Source organism: Castanea sativa, chromosome 1, assembly GCF_040712315.1.
Source record: "Castanea sativa cultivar Marrone di Chiusa Pesio chromosome 1, ASM4071231v1".
NCBI lineage: Eukaryota > Viridiplantae > Streptophyta > Magnoliopsida > Fagales > Fagaceae > Castanea > Castanea sativa.
In genome coordinates this window covers 60801663-60819601 of record NC_134013.1, presented here as the reverse complement: position 1 = coordinate 60819601, position 17939 = coordinate 60801663, and the positions used below count along the sequence as shown (strand labels likewise).

Here is a 17939-nt window from a genome sequence, read left to right as displayed (position 1 = left end):
TACTGCACAACAATAACACAAAGTAAATACCCAAGCCTTAAGCTTATGATATTGCTTGGCAAAAGTTGCACACTTCTGTTTGATCTATAAACTTACTTTTTATATATAATTTATAGATCATAAAAACTCGAAATTTAAACATTCGATTAATGACATAACTATTAATTTTTTATTTTTTATTTTACAAAGATAAATGATATAAGAAGAAAATGTAATCCAATAGTGAATTTATCTAAATTCACATCCAATAAAAATATGTCAAGTAAAGTTGTAGTTTTTAAATTACAATCATGTTTATTGTCAAAAATATGTCAATTAAAATATGCAATAAGTATGGACCCAGATTTACTATGCAACACATTGCAAGGTCATTACAATCATGTTTATTGTGGATAAAATTCCAGTGCATAAATATGCAAACTTCACAGTATCAGTTTATGCCAACCTCATCCAAGTTTGCAAGGTGTCATGATTACACAATTTTAGGTTTACCGCAACCTATTAAATGCACATGCACACACACACACATACACAAATGAGATCCAATATTTGGTATAACATCTCTTATAAATTACATGTTCATTTCAAACTGCATATATCTTAGCAAAACTAAAACAAACATAAAGCAATAAAAATAAAAGAAAAAAGAAAAAAGAAAAAAGAAAAAAGAAAAACAATTATAATTTTTAATGTTCATCCCAAAATTGCTGATGATGATGTGCCATCCTGAACCTATGCTAATCACCTCATCTTGCCCTCTACAAAGACACCTCCCTAAATATATGGAGTTGCAGATTAATTTGTGATGCTTCTACATCCCTAGGCAGCATCACAAATACTAATAACAACTATTCAAAAAAAAAAAAAAAATTCCTGGTAAACTACAAGTACAGAGATGCTGCAAAGACAATATCCCTCTTGATCTTAGAGACAGCCTCTTCAAATTTTGATTCAAGCTCGGTTTCTCCAATAGATTTTGCTGCTTGTATGAGCTGCTGAAGAATTTCCTCCAGTCTACGAATTGCCCGAATCAAACTGCCCTCAAAAACCTGTGTAATTTCCATTATCTCATAGAATTTGGATCCTTTTGCCCAAGCATACACAGCCTCCATGATATCAGGCCGAAATGAACTCACAAAGCTCTCAGCATCAATTTGGACCTGAGATATAGAACAATTCAATAAACATTTCATTCAGTTGTTTGATCAATAAGATATACTCAGCTATATTGCAATTCCAAATCATGTCAGTCATGTATGAAGCAAACTATTATGAAGTGTCACAAGGTCGTCTGATTGGATTGATTGACCTATACCATTATTTCTCTAGGTGAATTTATTGGGTAGAAAAAGGTCTCTTAGAGTAAGCATCTCACATTCTTGGAATTTCTGCTGAAACCTTGCAAACACAGACAGCTTGGGAGTAAGGGTTTTACCATTGAATATCCAAAGACTACTAATTATTTTATCAATATGAGGTAGCCACCTCCATGTTCCCAACTATATTCCAATGAAGAAGGTTTTTTCCCTCTCTTTCTTTTTTTATAAAGAAAAACAACTCTTCTGTATGAGGAGAGGAGATGCCATTTGGTCTTTAAGTAAAGTTAATAATGGCTCTAGAGTTCTCTGCAATTAATTGTGTCTAGGTGATTGCTTTTTATGACACTTGGAGAAAAATAAGCGTGGCATGGCAGATTCCACAATCGTTGTCAGCTGTCATGACCAGAGCAGCTGCTTTCCATGCAGCAAAGATCAGGGTCCATACTAATTTAGACGCACAATGGGTATCAATATTACTTTATGCAGAAGAAAACGTTTCCTAAAGAAAGGTTTGAAATAGACATTACTCTAGAAGGAAAGAAAAATCAGATCATTAATCAACACATTGATGGTTTCTGTCCCATCACATAGCTTCAAAATGTACAGCTCATGACCAGAGAAGCTTTATTAACCTCATCGACACATCTCCTAAATCCTAACAATGCACTTCACTTTTAATTGGGAACCAAGCCATGAAAATTCTCCTTGTAGGTAATGCGTTCTTCTACTTTAGTTTTTGGTCTCAAACACCCCCACCCACTCAGAGGAAAAAAAAACATGAAAATCACAAGGGCATTGCATGATTCACTTCATTCTCTTTTAGCCCAAGTTTATTTAACTAAATCTCCAAAATTTATGTCTAAATTGTGTTCCAAATTCCATCCAAGTGTAATAATCATATTGCCCATTTATTTATAGTTGAGTTAAAACTTAGAAAAAAATAATTTACAATACTAAGTTCTACTACCTTGCACTCAAGCTGAACTTTAGCAACCTTACGAGCTGTATCTTGTAATTGTGCAAAGAGCAATTCAAGTTCTTCCCTAGGCTTTGTAGCATTTTGAAGTTTCTCCTGCCAAACAAAACAAGAAAGGAGAGAAACCATCTCTTCCACTGTAACGTCCTTTAAAACCCCATTGAACATTAGCTCTGTCAGTGTCAACTCATCTGCACTACTGATTTCACTAGCAACTCTCCCCTTCAACTCCACAACATCATCGCTTGTGGCATACCTGCAATCAAATCCACTCCAGGCATTTTAGTAAAACAACTTAACAAGGTTCATGGAAATATGGAAAAGTATGTCTTTAAATACTATCATTAAGGTTCATACTTTTCTTGTCACCCAAAAAATAAAATTACAGATATTCAGATCAAATAATTTAAAAACTATCATTAAGGGAAAATAATCATAAAATAGAAACAATAATAATGTGCACTGCGAACACACACACACAGGGTTGAGTTCAAGTTACACTGAATGTAACTTTAAAAAATATTACACCACCTAATAACTTTTTATTTATTATTTTTTTGAGAAACCAAGAGAACATAGAGATCCTAAAAATACATTTGCAAAAAAGATGTTCCTTTATAGTGTTTAGGGTTCAAAAGAAATCAAATTACGTAACAACAAAACATAATTCCAAAACAACAGAATAAACATTCGTCAGCAGCGAACTCTTGCTACCTGAACTGATCTTATGCTACGAAGCTTGTGAATTAAGAAGCTAACAAAGTGAAATAAGGGGTGTAGGAGCAAGAAGTAAAGTGAAGTGAAAATAGCGGCCAGTTTCATTACCCTAGCCTCCGAAGAACCCGTTTTCTTGCCTTAAGTTCATCTTTAAAAGCCAATACAGTGGAAGAACGTATTGACTTCTTAATTGCCTTGATCTTTGCTGTCAATTCATGCTTTGTGTGTAAAACTTTAAGCTTTTGTTCAATAAGGGGAGATTTAGCAACTTCATGCTTGTCAAAAAGGCTCTCTAAAGCCTCTATTCTACGAGCCGCTTTTTTGTATGAGCTACTTTGAATCTGAGAATAAAATTTTTAAAAAAATCAGGTTGTAATCAAATAATATATACGAACACGTGTGAATGTGGAAAATGAATTCGGAGTACTATACCTTCATATCTTCTTCTGGATCTAGAAGGGGCACCCCTTTTTCAGCAAATCTAGAAAGAACTTCAGAAACCTTCTTCAGCGTGTTTTCTCGAGCTTCCAAGGGCAAAAGATCTTTTGGTATAGTGAACAATTTAAGACTACTCAAACTAATAATCTGTTCATAGTATCAGACAGCCATAAAATAATTTAATGGGTAATCAATATATGCAATGAAGAAAATGTTTAAATAGTAAAGTGGCATCAGAGAAGAATATTATGCATCACCAAAAGCAATTGCACTGAGAACATCAAAACTATTTGAAACAGTGGACAGGGAAGAAAACAAATCAAGTAAAAAGAAAATTCTTTCAATTGTAGAGAGAAGTTTTTTTTTTCCCCCTCTAAACAAAGCACATGATTATCATGCATTTAATGAAGACCAACCCTTTCAAACAATCAGTGCGTCAACAAATTTGAAAAGCTACTCATCTCAACAGTCAAATAACAACCAAAACAGATCAACTCCAATGTTAGGAATACTATAAGCATATGGATAATAATTGTTCTATTGGGATTTAGTTAGTTAGTTAGTTAGTTAGTTACAATTCCAAGCATGTTAAATCACATTTAACACATGTTGGAAATATTAATGCACATGGGGAATAATGGGACCATTAAGATAAGGCCATGTGGGCCAATAGAATAGTTTTATGGTTCTATAAATATCTACTTGTAATCACATTTACATCATTGAAAAATAAACCAATTCATTGCTTAGTGCATTTCCTCTCTCTCTTTCTCTCTCTCTTAATATTTCTCTATGGAGGGTGACTACCTTGAATTAAGTCAATTTCCCTACAATTTCCCTATAATTTCTATCCATCACCATTAGGAACCACCAGGTTCCTAACAAGTGGTATCAAAGCCATCAATCTTGAGACAAGTGAATATGACTGGCAAGAAATCTTGAAAGACTTACGACAAATGGTGAATGAAGTTTCAAAGAAGGTTAAGGCCTTGATAGAATCTCACAAGGCTATTTCAAAGAAAGTCAAGGCCTTGACTAAATCTAACAAGGCCATGAATGAAGAGCTCTCAAGAGAGTTACTACTCCTTGAATATATGGAAATCCTACTCCACAATGTGCATCTCCACAGGTTGCTATTTGTGAATTTGAGGAAGTCTTTGTGATTGCTTCGAAGTCCTTGTTTCCAGTTTTGGGCAATAGTGTGAATTCACTGTTTGGGTTGGTGGAAGGACAGCAACACACAGGTTCTGACCAGGTGGCATTGAACTTTGTAAGGATTGATGAATGGAGTACATTGTTGATCTAATGGTAATTGATGCCCCTAGGTCGCATATAGAATATGAATCTTTGTGTTCTATTATTCTGCATACTAAGGAACTTGTTCTTAATATGGCAGCTTCTCAACCAAAGCAAAGTTCAGACATATCAGCTTTATTGATGAAAGATTTTGGTGATGGCTTCAAAAGAGCTTTGCAAAATCAAGGTGGAGTTACAATCCTGCTAACTTGATTCAAGATTGATGAGTTTGTTAATTCATTGTGTTCAAAATTGGTCCAATGCATAACAATGTTGTAGCATGGGAGTTGTGTTCTTTGTTTCTTGTTGGGACCCTTCATCTTTGGCTAGCCATATAGAAAATATTGGGAAAGGAAATGAACCAAGTTGTAATGTTACTGGGTGTGTGATGGGTTTGTTCCTTTCCATCTCGTTGGTTCCACCAACAAACAAAATTCTCTCTTTGAGTATTATATGCCAAGGTCCAATTACTGGTATTGAAACTATACAAAAAGATGATTATCTCCAGAATGTATGGGAACCAAAGCAATCTAATGAGGAACATTGTTGGGGATTTGGCATGCATAGAAATGGGACTAGCTTGCTCAAGTTATGGCTTGGAAACTGACGTCTTCAACAGTCAAGATGCTTTGGCGTATTGGATTAGTGACCGGTTCCCCTCATGAAGGTGTTACTCACTAACAACACCTTGTGGGCAAGGTGTTTTGAAGATGAGGGAAATGTTAGGAATGCTATAAGAATATGAATAATAATTGTTCTATTGGGATTTAGTTAGTTAGTTAGTTACAATACCAAGCATGTTAATCACATTTAACACATGTTGAAAATATTAATGGACATGGGGAATAATACGACCATTAGGATAAGGCCATGTGGGCTAATAGAATAGTTTTATGGCTTTATAAATATCTACTTGTAATCACATTTCCATCATTAAAGAATAAACCAATTCATTGCTTAGTGCATTTCCTCCCTCTCTCTTAATATTTCTCCATGGAGGGTGACTATCCCAAATTAAGTCAATTTTCCTATAATTCCCATCAATTCCCCTATAATTTGTGTCCATCCCCCATTAGGAACCACCAGGTTCCTAACAAGCAAATTCAGTTCATGATATTCCTTTTTTATAACTAAAGTGCCTAAATGTAATAGAGTCAGAAAGCCCAAAAGAAGTTGCAATGCAATTTTATATAATATAAGCAAGGAAATTGAAAACATATAAAGCAAAAGAAGAAAGGGACTTTGCTTGCCTGAGATAGAGGAACAGAAACAACAACAGGTTCTCCGGGCTCTTTAAATGGAACAATCTTAATGGTTTTTTTCCCAATTCCATCTTTGCTCACCACACATCTTGTAAGAACATCCACTGTGTAGTCTGCATCTTCTGGCTTCCTATTTGCATCATCTGGAACACACATTGAAATGTAAGCATTCATTGAACTAGAATTGAAGGGAGATGACCAAGTTTCATGAGAAATCATTTACAGTTCTCACCTTCAGATGCAGTTTTCACTCTTTCAAAATTTAATATTACTCCCCATGTGACCTCATCCTTGATAGAGAAAGATGGGGAAGCTTCTTCACTCTTATAGCATTGAATACATACAAGCCTGCTAGCCTGCAAGAAAGGCAAGCAGTACCTTGGAGAAAACAAAATATCACGAACATCCTTCCTCAAGCTCTTGTACTGCTGTAGCAGATCATAATAATTTTTCAAACTATCTTCTTCTTCAATTACAATTGAATCCCTCTCTTCTTCAAGATCCTTTGCTTCTTTCTGCCAATATAACATTAATAATGGTGAGTCTAAAGTTCTCTCTAGAGAGAAAGAGTTTAGAATGTTAAATTTTAGCTGAAATCAAGACCAGGAAGAGTAGTGTGTAATCTTTTAGGCCCTGTTTGGTTGGGCTGATTTTGGGGGTGGAAGGTGAGGGGAAAATAGGGGGATTTTGAATATTTCCCTAGTTTGGTTGGGGGGAGGGGGGGGGGGGGATTGGGAAAATGGAAAACAAAACACCCGTGCCCCACTATTTTGGGGTATGTTGTTTTCTCCCTAAATTAGAGTTAAATGGGGGAGAAAGTGCTTAAATGGGAATTTACCCATCTGGTCCTCTCCTCCCTCCACATTAGTTTCCCGTTTTTTTTCTTCTTTTTCGTTGCAATGTTAACGTTCAGTTCCCCCCCACCCCCTTAAACATTACGATTTTTTTCCTTATAAACTTTTTCTTAATGTAATAGGGACATGAAAGTAAATTTATACAAACATCATTTTCTATCCTCTCATTTTTCTTCTCAACCAAAGAAAAGAGTTTTCCATCCTTCCACTTTTCCACCCCCAAACCAAACACACAAGGGAAAACTAAATTTTTTCTATACCCCCACTTTTCTATCCCTCAACCAAACAAAGCCTTACAAAAGTTGTGTTCCACATTGAGACTGCGTAAAAAGCATATGTTTTTATATCATGCTCTTTCCCCTTGTCACCAAAGAAAATAATTAAGTATAATGATGTTATGTAAAATCCCCAGTTGCAATTCAATTGTGTCAAAGCTATCATTCACATGGTACATGATCCATATAAATAGGATCATAGCACCAAAAGCTGAAATAATTTTAAAAATAAAAATAAAAGAAGAAAACAATGAAATCCTTTGAAAAGACATGTTCAGCAATTGCCATCAGTACATTTCTGAAGGTTTAATAAGGAATTTGAACAGTCAAAACTTTTGATATGCTGATTTACTAGCAAAACATATTTTAGCAAAGTAATTCATTTTGAAAGTCTACTGAATTATCATAATTAGTTCATAATTTAAACCAATCACAAGCATCTTATCTAAAAGGAAAAGACCAATTGAAATATGTCCTCTGTCAATATTAAGTATCAATTAACCTCAAGACTAGGAATGGCACGGTCAGCTTGGAACTGATAGAATGAATTACGAAGCAAATTTTCAGGATCTCCATCTTCACAACGCATTTGATTCAAAAGCATATTGTAGCTTAAATGGAAGGCACTGCAAAGCAAGGGAGATGGAAATCAGTGAAGGAAATTCCAACAAAATGAAAAGAGATTATATAATTGAAAGTAAACCTACAAAACTAATATTTGCTTCCCTCAATGATTTCTCCTTTATTTTTAGTGTCTTGAATCAAAACAGAATTATGGTTTAAGTTTGTTCAATTAAGATATCTTCACAATCAATCGCACCCACATATATGTGACTTGAAATACAGTTTCTTTAAAAAATTCTTCAGGCTATGGATGATGTACCTACTTCATAAGAAGTGTGAAGTGTAGCCTCTTTTGAATTACTTTAGAATTTCTCTAACTTCCAAACTCATGAATTTGTTTAGTGATTCCAATCAACTTGTCCTTTCAATTTCGAATATAAGTTTGTGCTTTTGCAACAAAACTTTTTACTAACCACACACACCAAAATAGGAAAAGGTAAAAATAAATACTAAAAAAAAAAAAACAAGGCAAATGTTGCACAACCAGTTCACAAAGACTTAATATGCCAAAAACTGTAAAATATAGCCAATATCTAAAGTCAGACCAAATGTAGGAAATGGAGGAATGATGTGTTTATTTCTTGATCAAGCCTCTTTCTGACTTCTTTTTCCAAGATAATAAAACAAATCCAAAAAAATGTTCCTCCATTGAGCACCATGTGTCAAGCCTCCTTTTGACTTCCTAAAGAATTAAAATTTGAAGTCCAAGAGTTTGCTATTAATTTTCAGCTTAGAAGCCAATATCCTAGCAATAGCAGAAAGGGTTGTAAACAAGCCGAGCTTTTTTGAGTATTGAATGTATGAGTTTGGTTTGACAAGAAAAGTAAAATGTTCAAGCTTGGCTTAAGCCAAAACTAAGCCTAAAATCAATGTTCGAACTCAAGCTAGTCAAAAAGTCCAAAAGCTTGAGCTTGGCTTGATTCAATGGTCAAGCTGAGCTCGAGTTTAATATCAAGCTCTTAAACTCGAAATCCAACACAAGTACATTATCAAGCCCATTTGATTGGACAAGTGGTCCCAACTCCCAATTAGGGTATCCACAAAAATAAGTTTCTATTCAACCTCCTCCAATCCCAAGATTAAAGGTTTAGTAAAATATGGGTTTATTTTTCAAGCCCATATCAAGTTTATCACCAAGCCCATAGATGAGCCTAGGCTATGCTTTTTTTTATTTATCAAGCCCTATAGTTTACGAGCCTATTCATGAACAATTTTTTTTTCTTGGGCTTAGTTCATTTATTAAACAAGCCTAATTTAAGGCTCAAGCTTAGCTTGTTTATAAACAAACATGAACTAGATTTTTATCAACCCAAGCCCGAGCTATTTAAAAACACCTTGGCAGCACTGTAGAATTAGGATTTCTTGGAGTCTATATATATGGATTATGGACTTAATGCTTTGATTCAATGGACATGTTTTATGAGATTTTTGAGCAATTATGCTCTTGGGACTTAATGCAATCTTACTCTGAGGTGTGATGCCAAGATAAGGAAGAGTAGGTGCAGGACCTAGATCTTATCTTCTTCCTATTTTTCTTCTAAATTCCAATATTTTTCAATCAAATTCCAGTCAGTCCATACCTGATTTAGTTACCCTTCTTGTTTTTATTCTAAAATCACTTGAGAATTTTGTACCACATCACTTCTTTCACAAATCCCTATGATAAAAACTCCAAACACATATTAGGGAAATTCATACCCTGTTCCTCACCTCAGAACCATCCTGAAACTTCTGTATTTAATTGCCTCAACTAACATCACCAACACCGCCAATTCTATCCTAGCATAATTAACTAAATGCAACATTCAAGAGAAAGAGGGTGATCAACAAAGAAAAGAAAAATAGCTAAAATAGCAGGCATCAACAAAAAATAATCATATGTAAGTTTTTCCATGTTAAACCCTGAGGAAATATTCCACGTTAAATATTAGCTTGCCCTAAATTAATAAGTTCATTGTCAGGTCCTGCTGCATTAAACGTTTTCAGAATGTAAAGGTCACCGAGAAACACCATCCATACCTGTTCAAACAATCAGCACTTCCTTTAAGCATCATTTTAGCAGTAGAAGGTTCCAATTTATCATCAAGCATAAGGATACATATTCCACGCCTATCAATACCTCGACGACCAGCACGGCCACTCATCTGTATATACTCTCCACTAGATAGCCATCTGAATTTATCTCCATCAAATTTACGGACATTTGTAAACACAACAGTTTTTGCAGGCATGTTCAAACCTATGCTGAAGGTCTCTGTGGCAAACAAACACTGGAGAAAAATGAACCTTAATAATGAGTCGAATGAATATGAATATTCATTAAATAAAAGTAATAAAAATAGATAACCTAAAATATCTGCACTTGAAAGGTGCAAATGAACCTTAGTAAGTCCAGAAATGAGAAAAAAAAAAAAAAGAAGAAAACAATAACCTCATTTTTCAAAAACCCCCAAATATAAATAAGTTAAAGAAAGAAAAAGGAAAACCATATATATATATATATATATATATATATATATATTTGTGAATCAGTTCTTTAGAAATTCAATCATTTGCTCTCCAAAAAGATGGCAAAAAAATAAATAAAAGAAACTCCTTATTAGTGTTTGAACATTGAACAGCCTAATGGCATCAAATTGGAACAGAATGAAAACAGGCACAAGGTTCAGGAGGACCAAAAGTATAGTTAATGAGCTAAGAACTTAAAATAGTGTTGCTCATGGTCTGCTCAAGGCCCCTGATTCCAGTTGTGTTCAAGAGGGTTTTTGCATTTCTGCATTATAATATCAGAAATTATCAGGACTGCCCAAGTGAACAGTAGAAAAATGCTTAAGTCACTCGTTAAGTCCGAGAAGCTATTCATAAACATAATTATTCTTTTAAATTTATAATGTCTCAGTAAGTCCCAGAAGATATGCATAAACATAATTATTATTTTAAATTTATAATGTGCTCCCAACCTTGATTAGTCCTTCTTGAAATAGTATCTCAATAACTTCCTTCAAAATGGGAAGCAAGCCAGAATGATGCACACCTATTCCACGTTTCAAGAGGGGTAAAATATTTGAAACCTGTGTAAAGATAAAATAAAATCAAAAAAATCAAAAGCTTGAAAATTAATGTAAAACAACAAAAGCCAGATTCATGAACTATTTTCAGCATAAAAACTAGATGTAAAAAAGGGGCCAAGTCAATGTTCTTGGCTGGAGTGCAGTAATCAAACACATAGTAAAAAATAATAAAATTGCCATGATGCTTAGTACATATAAACCACAGTAAGTCATCTTCTTGCCACATACAATCCAAATTTTGAACATAATTTCACAAAATTAGCCCTTTCACCACAAAAATTAATCAAATTGAATACTGAATTTTTTTTTTTTTAAAGATTAAAGGTATGAATGTAATAAATCAAGTGAAAAGACTACAACAAGCCAATGTAAAAGGGCAATTCCTTCCCCCTAAAAGAATAGGTGGATGATGAAGCCATGATTTCAAGATTCCCAGTGATGTGTAACTTACCAATTAAAACATAGGCACTGAAAATTCAAATTTAAAAAATCATACTTGGCTGGACTCATGTTAGTATCAACAGAATGGCTGAGTTTATCAAAATAACAACAGAATTGCTGCAACTTTTTTTTATAAGCAACGAGAAATTTTGTTGAAAAAAAACTGAGTACAGGAAGAAGTACAATCATACACTTAAATCATAATGCTCAAACATATCTAAAAGAGAAAAAGAATGGCTTGAAACTGTTATTACAATGATGCTGAGTGTCACAATATTTTACTTCCAAGTGAGGATCATTTGGATCTTTTTCATTTTTGTTTCCTTTAAATCTTCTAAAAGGTGCAAAGTCATGCATTTTTTTTTAATCGAGTTTGCTTCTAAGTACTTATTTTTTTAGATATGTGTAGCAACTCTCAAACAGACTGTAAATCGAAGCCTTGAGGCCCCAAAAGACAGAACCCCTTGGAGATTAATAAACTTCGCCACTGAAGCACAACAGTCTGTTAGCCATTTTGTTTCTATCTCCTTCAGCTGGGTAAATCAAGAAGCAAACAAGGCAGCCCATATGTTAGTGACATCCTATAGAAGCTCTTTTTTGTTTTTTTTGGGTCCAGCTTCTGGTCCTCCGCATTTTGTAGATGTTATCTTGGTAGAGGGGCTGAGGCTAGGCCGCTTAGATTGTGTTTTGGCTGCTGTTTTGTTCTTCTTTAACAAAATCCTTTGCATTCATAAATAAATAAATAAATAAATAAAGCTCCTCATTGTATCTACATCCATAGATGGGGCACAACATGCCACTATAATTTAATTGTATTTGTTAAATTTAGGTTGCCCATTTTTAACAAGTATCTATCTTCATTCAAATCTAACCAACATTTTCCACTTATGCCTCTCCTAGAAACCATGGAAGGTCTTACTGCATTGCAAGATCATCAAAACCCCACTTTAATTGTTTACCAGGAAATAGAAAGGGCATTGAAACATGAACCAAAAAAAAAAAAAAGAGGAAAGCAATTGAAACATAGCTACTATATAAAGTTATAAACATGGGGATATTTCATGATGTGTGTGTGTGTGAGAGAGAGAAAGAGAGCGCAAATGGATTAAGGAATTTTTATAACAAAAAAAAAAGCTTAAAACTATAAAGCACTAAGTAGTGGGCAACTATCCCAGCATTGCACCTGAAGTGATATATAAGGGATTGCATCAATAAAAGCTAATATTCTAAAACCAGCATATTGGCTCAAAAGCACATAAAAACAAACAGACACAGAAAAAGAACTTGCCTGAGGCAGCTTCTTATCATCATCTGAAAGAATATCCATGGCACTCCAAAAGATGGTTTCTATGTTCACCTTCTCATCATCCCCATTCAGGTCCAATTTTGCCATCTATAACACCAAAAAGAGTCCAAAACCAAAACCCTAGTTCACAAGTTCTTAATTCCATGTTCATAAAAGTAAAACATGTGATGCATGACTTAAAGAAATATAGACAAACCAAAGTATTATTTCACAGAAATAGTTTGGAGATCCATGTTCAGACACATGCATTAGATTCAGATAAACTTCAAATTAATCTAGTAGCATACACATCCTGATGAATGGTGCCAAAGATATCTAAATCAAAAAGTTGGACCAAAAAAAACAATGTTCAGTGGAAACGTTTCGAAGTGATTTGCTATGTGTCATTTAAAAATATTGTAAAACATAAAAAATGAACATATATATTTGTACATATATATATTTTTTGGATACTTCATCCTTTTTTTGGAATGCAAAACTCATTCCAAATTATCTTTTTCTCTAAAGTCTACTTGAAAAAGAGAACTAAAAAAAAGACCAAGCTAACAATTGTTAAACCTAAAATAATTAAAAAAGAAAGGAATCAGGGCTCCCTCACTCTTTTTGCCGCAATGAAATACAGGTTACAAGAACAAGGAGTAATACCTGCATTGCAAGAAATTCGCATTCTCTTTTGCTAAAGCTGAAAAGTATGACGGGATCATATTGACGCTGAATGATCATTTTCACCATCTTGAAGATGTCACTTTCTTCACCACCTCTGCCCATAGCTAATCCCTTTTGCCACTTCCCATTCTCCTTTTTCTTGTCACCCTCACTAGCAGGTACAAGTGAGTTTAAACCTTTCTGAAAGCTATCCTCATGGAATTTTCCCTTTTCATCCACCACCAAGTAAAGACCATCACCTCCAGAAGGGAAAATATAATGCTGAAGAGGTGTTGGCCTATAATCTGTATAAACAATGTGACATGGTTGTTGGTGAACCTGCATTAATATCAGCAAATTAAGTCACATATTTTACCAGTGGAAAATTCACATAATACAAAGTAAATTGGATCAGAATGTTTTTTGCATCAGGGAAATTGATGGTGATTCTGTAGCTGCACATAAATCATATAAACTAACAAATGTGGAACTTGTAGTATGACTTCTTCCATTCATTCACTTATACAATATCATAAAGACTCAAATTTCTCATTCATGTACAACCTAGCATGGAACAAAAGCATCATGCGCATCACATCTTCATGTGCTTAAAATTAACTATAGGGTTAAAAATGTCAGCCCTGGGATGGTCTTGAGCCCAAAATTTGTGCTTCACATGGATGCATAGAAAAGGATATATCATAGACAGAAGGAAAGCAATATTCGAGAAAGGATATTGCCAAAATAAGAACTTCTCACAATCTGATGTCCACAAATGGCCCTAAAGTCAAACATCAGATCATAGAAGAGGCCATATTTTGGAGTACTCATTCTAGAGAGTTTGAAGGATACTCATTGATTTCCTTAGATCTTAAAAACTCCTCATTGAAATAATTTCTTTTGCATCTTTTTATTTTCTTTGGTTATCTTCCATAGCATACATGTACTTCCTGTAACCAAACCATTTACATTTAACTTGCACTTTCAATCAATCATAAATAGTTAAATACTTTTCAAAACAAGAAAAAATTATTCAACCAGCCTCTACGAGGTTTTTTCCTAGCAAGCAAATGAACAAGACCAGGAGCACAATATTTATTGGGTCCAACCAAATAGAACTGCAAACTAAAGTCCTGTGATGTTTGTATATGAGAACTTTGTATTCTAGCATAGACTCAATTGTTCTTTCAGTTCTTCCAATCCCAGATTTTCAAAGAAGATCTATGTCATCTCACTGATCATATTCTGCATGCGTAAACTCAATGGTCCTGTGAGTAATTACAACCATGATTAATCCTTAATCATTTTCTGCATGCAATGATGTTGAGAGTACTAATAAGCATCTGCAATCTCCTTCAATGCATGAGGAAATAATATTCAATCAAGGGAAAATCACCTTCGCAACCCAATCAGCAAATTCCTTTGCATTAGGTACAGTTGCTGATAGGAATACAAATCGAGATTTCTTTGGGGCCATAACTATGCTTTCCTCCCAAACTACACCTCTTTCCCGGTCACGCATGTAATGTACTTCATCAAAAATAATCCAAGCAACCTCTCGCGTAATCTCCGACCCTTTGTACTGCATACTACGCCAAATTTCTGTAGTCATCACCTGATATTAAATTAAAATTTAGCAATCAATCAAAAAATACATAAATAAATAATGCTAAAAAAGAACAACAAAAATGGACAGTGGCCAAAACACCTACCAAGCAAGAAGCATTCGGCTCAATTGTCACATCACCTGTCATCAACCCAACATCTGAAAACTCTTGTTTGAACTCCCTATATTTTTGGTTGCTGAGCGCCTTGATTGGTGAAGTGTATATGACCCTCTGCTTATTTCGCAACGACATAGCAATAGCATACAATGCTACCACAGTTTTCCCAGCAGAAGTATGGGCTGACACCTGAAATGAATGGAACTATGAAGTCATTTTTTTTTATATAAAAAAAAAAATCATAATTGTTCGTTAGGAACTCATGCCACTAAAATCCTTGGTCATATGAGAGGAGAGGATAGCCTAAACAATCAAATCACAAGTCACAACTATCAATACATCGGTAAATCTTTTCAGTCAAAATCTTTTTCCAATATTCTATAACTTAAGAGAAAGTTTTGACAAATCTATAGTTGGTGAGATTAAACGAACTTGAAATCACATTCCATTTTATAAACCATCCAATCCGACAGAAAAATTATTTAGAATTATTTTTACTTCCAGAATTTGTAACTAATTATATCAGAACTTGTTCTGAATCCCTTAATTCAGTACTCCAACTGCACAGACTACAAAAATGTTTAGTGTCCAATTTCACCTACCACCAATACCATAACCAAAACCCCGGACCCTTGGAATAGACCACACCAATCTCTCCAGGGACCAACCACAAACCTTTTGCAGTTAGTTCATAAAGACCAATAACAAATCACTTCCTAACTAAGAACCCTATTTACTCCAACTAAAAGTTATTCCCATTCTAATAACTGATCATACCCAGTGCACCTTTGCAGGGTCTGGCAGAGGTTATGGTAAGCAGCCCTACCCCCATTTTATTGGGGAGGCTAATTCCCAAACCCAAACCCACGACCTGTCACACCAAGGCAATGCTCAACCTCTAACCCTCAAGACTTAAGGTATAGCATCAAAATTCACTATTTTCACAACTTCATTTTTTTTTTTTTTTTTTTAACTCTGTTTTTTTCCTTTTCCTCTCCTCCATTATAGCTATGTAATAGTGGAGTAGACATGATAAGTTCCAAAATGTTTGCTAAAGCTACAACTAAAGCACACAAATCAGGACAAAACGACAAGTAAAAGATTCAAATTTTTCAGCATATAGCTTACCATGACGGACTCGCCGTTTTCAAGGCAGTTGATGGATTCGGACTGGAAAGGGTCTAAAGTGAAAGGAAACTCTTTCGCCGGCGCCGAAGCCGAAGAGGAAGGGGGAGGAGGAGGAGGAGGAGGAACATAGCCTTCCGGATACGACACGTCGTGTAAGCAAGCAACGGGTTCTTCGTCATTGTTGGCGGAGGGAAGCGGCGAGTCGTTTTCTCTCTGCTTTTGTTTGGGCGGAGGTTCCGCTGCTGTGTCGTCCGTCGATTTTCTCTTCAACGAACCCATGATTGCTTGGCAAACTCAACGGTGGAAGCTCAACGGCTTTATATAGCTTTCGAAGGGAAAGGAAAAGACCTAAAGCTTTGAATTAAAAGCAAGTTTTATTTTAAGATGTTGTGTAGTTCTGAAGAAGGACAGGGCGCCGTTGTGGTGCTCGTGTCGTTTTGTGGACATTCAGAACCAGAGCTGCTTTATGCCGGCGCTAACATAACTTTCGTGTCTTGAAACGCACCGTTTTGAGTCCATAAAAAAGAAAAGGCACCCTTCCTTCCTTCCTTCCATCCTTCCCGTATGTATTTTTTAAAATTTTTCTATATTATTTTTGTTTTAATTTTAGCCCTTTTTTGTAATTTAAAATGTGTTTTCAAAGAGGTAAAAACTGACCGGACTTTGCTTCTCTTTTTTCTCTCTCTTACTCTTAACAGTTTCAGAAAACGGGTTCAGATTGGTTGTGTATGGTTGCACCTTTTTAAACCTAATGATTTCACCAACTTGGCCCTTCAAATCAACCACCCATTATCCTTCTCTTCCAAACCCAAAACCCAATATATATATATATATATATATATATATATATATATATTTTTTTTTTGATAGTTGAGAAAAGGGATTTAAAAATTATCTTTATACACCAAAATCTGTATCTTTAAGTTCTTATTACGTAAAAATTGATTTAAAATGTAAAATAAGTGACAAAATCTTTTTAAAAAGAATATGATATCTCTAAAACTAAATAACTTCAACTTTTGGTTGTTCTCATAATAATTTTGCTACACCAGCTTTTGAGATCTCACAATTTTACATGTCATTATACTATTTTATAATTTTTTAGTTTATTTTAAATTATATTTTATATATAAACCCTTCATCGAAATATTGCCTTTTTTCTCCCAATGGAGAATTGATGGTTATGTATACAAACTAGGGTTGTGCAACCCAACTTGAAACCATTAAAAATCATCCAATCACCCTAATCCAACACCAACCATACCTCCAATTTCTCTCTTTCCTACTAACACCCTCTTCCCCCTCCCTTAATGAATCAACCAGGACAAGTTCCTCGCTCTTTCTCTCTTCATTGAATCAAATTTCCTTGGCTGATTGAACTCCTCAAACAAATCCAAAACCTTTTCCCACCACCATCACCAATGATGTGTGACAAATAGTTTTGTGTTTGATTTTGGCTTGTATTGGTCAAATCAGACCAATGGTTGACCGCTCAGTAACCTAGGTTGTGTTTGATTTAGTGTTTGTTTGGGAACATTATATTTAGTTTTTTGCTAAAAAATATTGTAGATAAAAACTAAAAGTTAAAGAAGATAAGAAGAATAATTTTTTGCTAAAAATATTGTGCAAACAAAAAACAAAAGTAGAGTGTGTATTGCAATAAGGGAAAAAAAAGCATTGACATTTGTGCAAAAATCATCTAGTGCGACCTATAAACAGTTACTTAACTTTTTAACCAAAAACATTATAGTAGACACACAAACAGTACCGCCTAGATGAGCAATTAAGCTAGTTAATGTGGATTTTTTTCTGAAAACCATGTGGGACTTGCAAATGTTACACTACTTAAGCAAAAAGCTAACT

At 34.6% G+C, this 17939-nt stretch overlaps 1 protein-coding gene across 1 annotated transcript; it reads right to left on the bottom strand.

Moving 5' to 3' along the window:
- Positions 1 to 531: 531 nt before the first annotated feature.
- LOC142619986 (DExH-box ATP-dependent RNA helicase DExH9) lies at positions 532 to 16510 on the bottom strand. Its single transcript, XM_075793413.1, has 14 exons — positions 16077 to 16510; positions 14937 to 15137; positions 14621 to 14839; positions 13225 to 13563; positions 12562 to 12666; positions 10722 to 10832; positions 9781 to 10031; positions 7640 to 7763; positions 6241 to 6523; positions 5997 to 6151; positions 3445 to 3597; positions 3121 to 3353; positions 2287 to 2551; positions 532 to 1160 (listed from the first exon to the last, which is right to left on the bottom strand). Exons 1-14 carry the CDS (start codon positions 16353 to 16355, stop codon positions 882 to 884), a joined length of 2997 nt encoding a protein of 998 aa, XP_075649528.1. The 5' UTR covers positions 16356 to 16510; the 3' UTR covers positions 532 to 881.
- Between the last annotated feature and the right edge of the window lie 1429 nt (positions 16511 to 17939).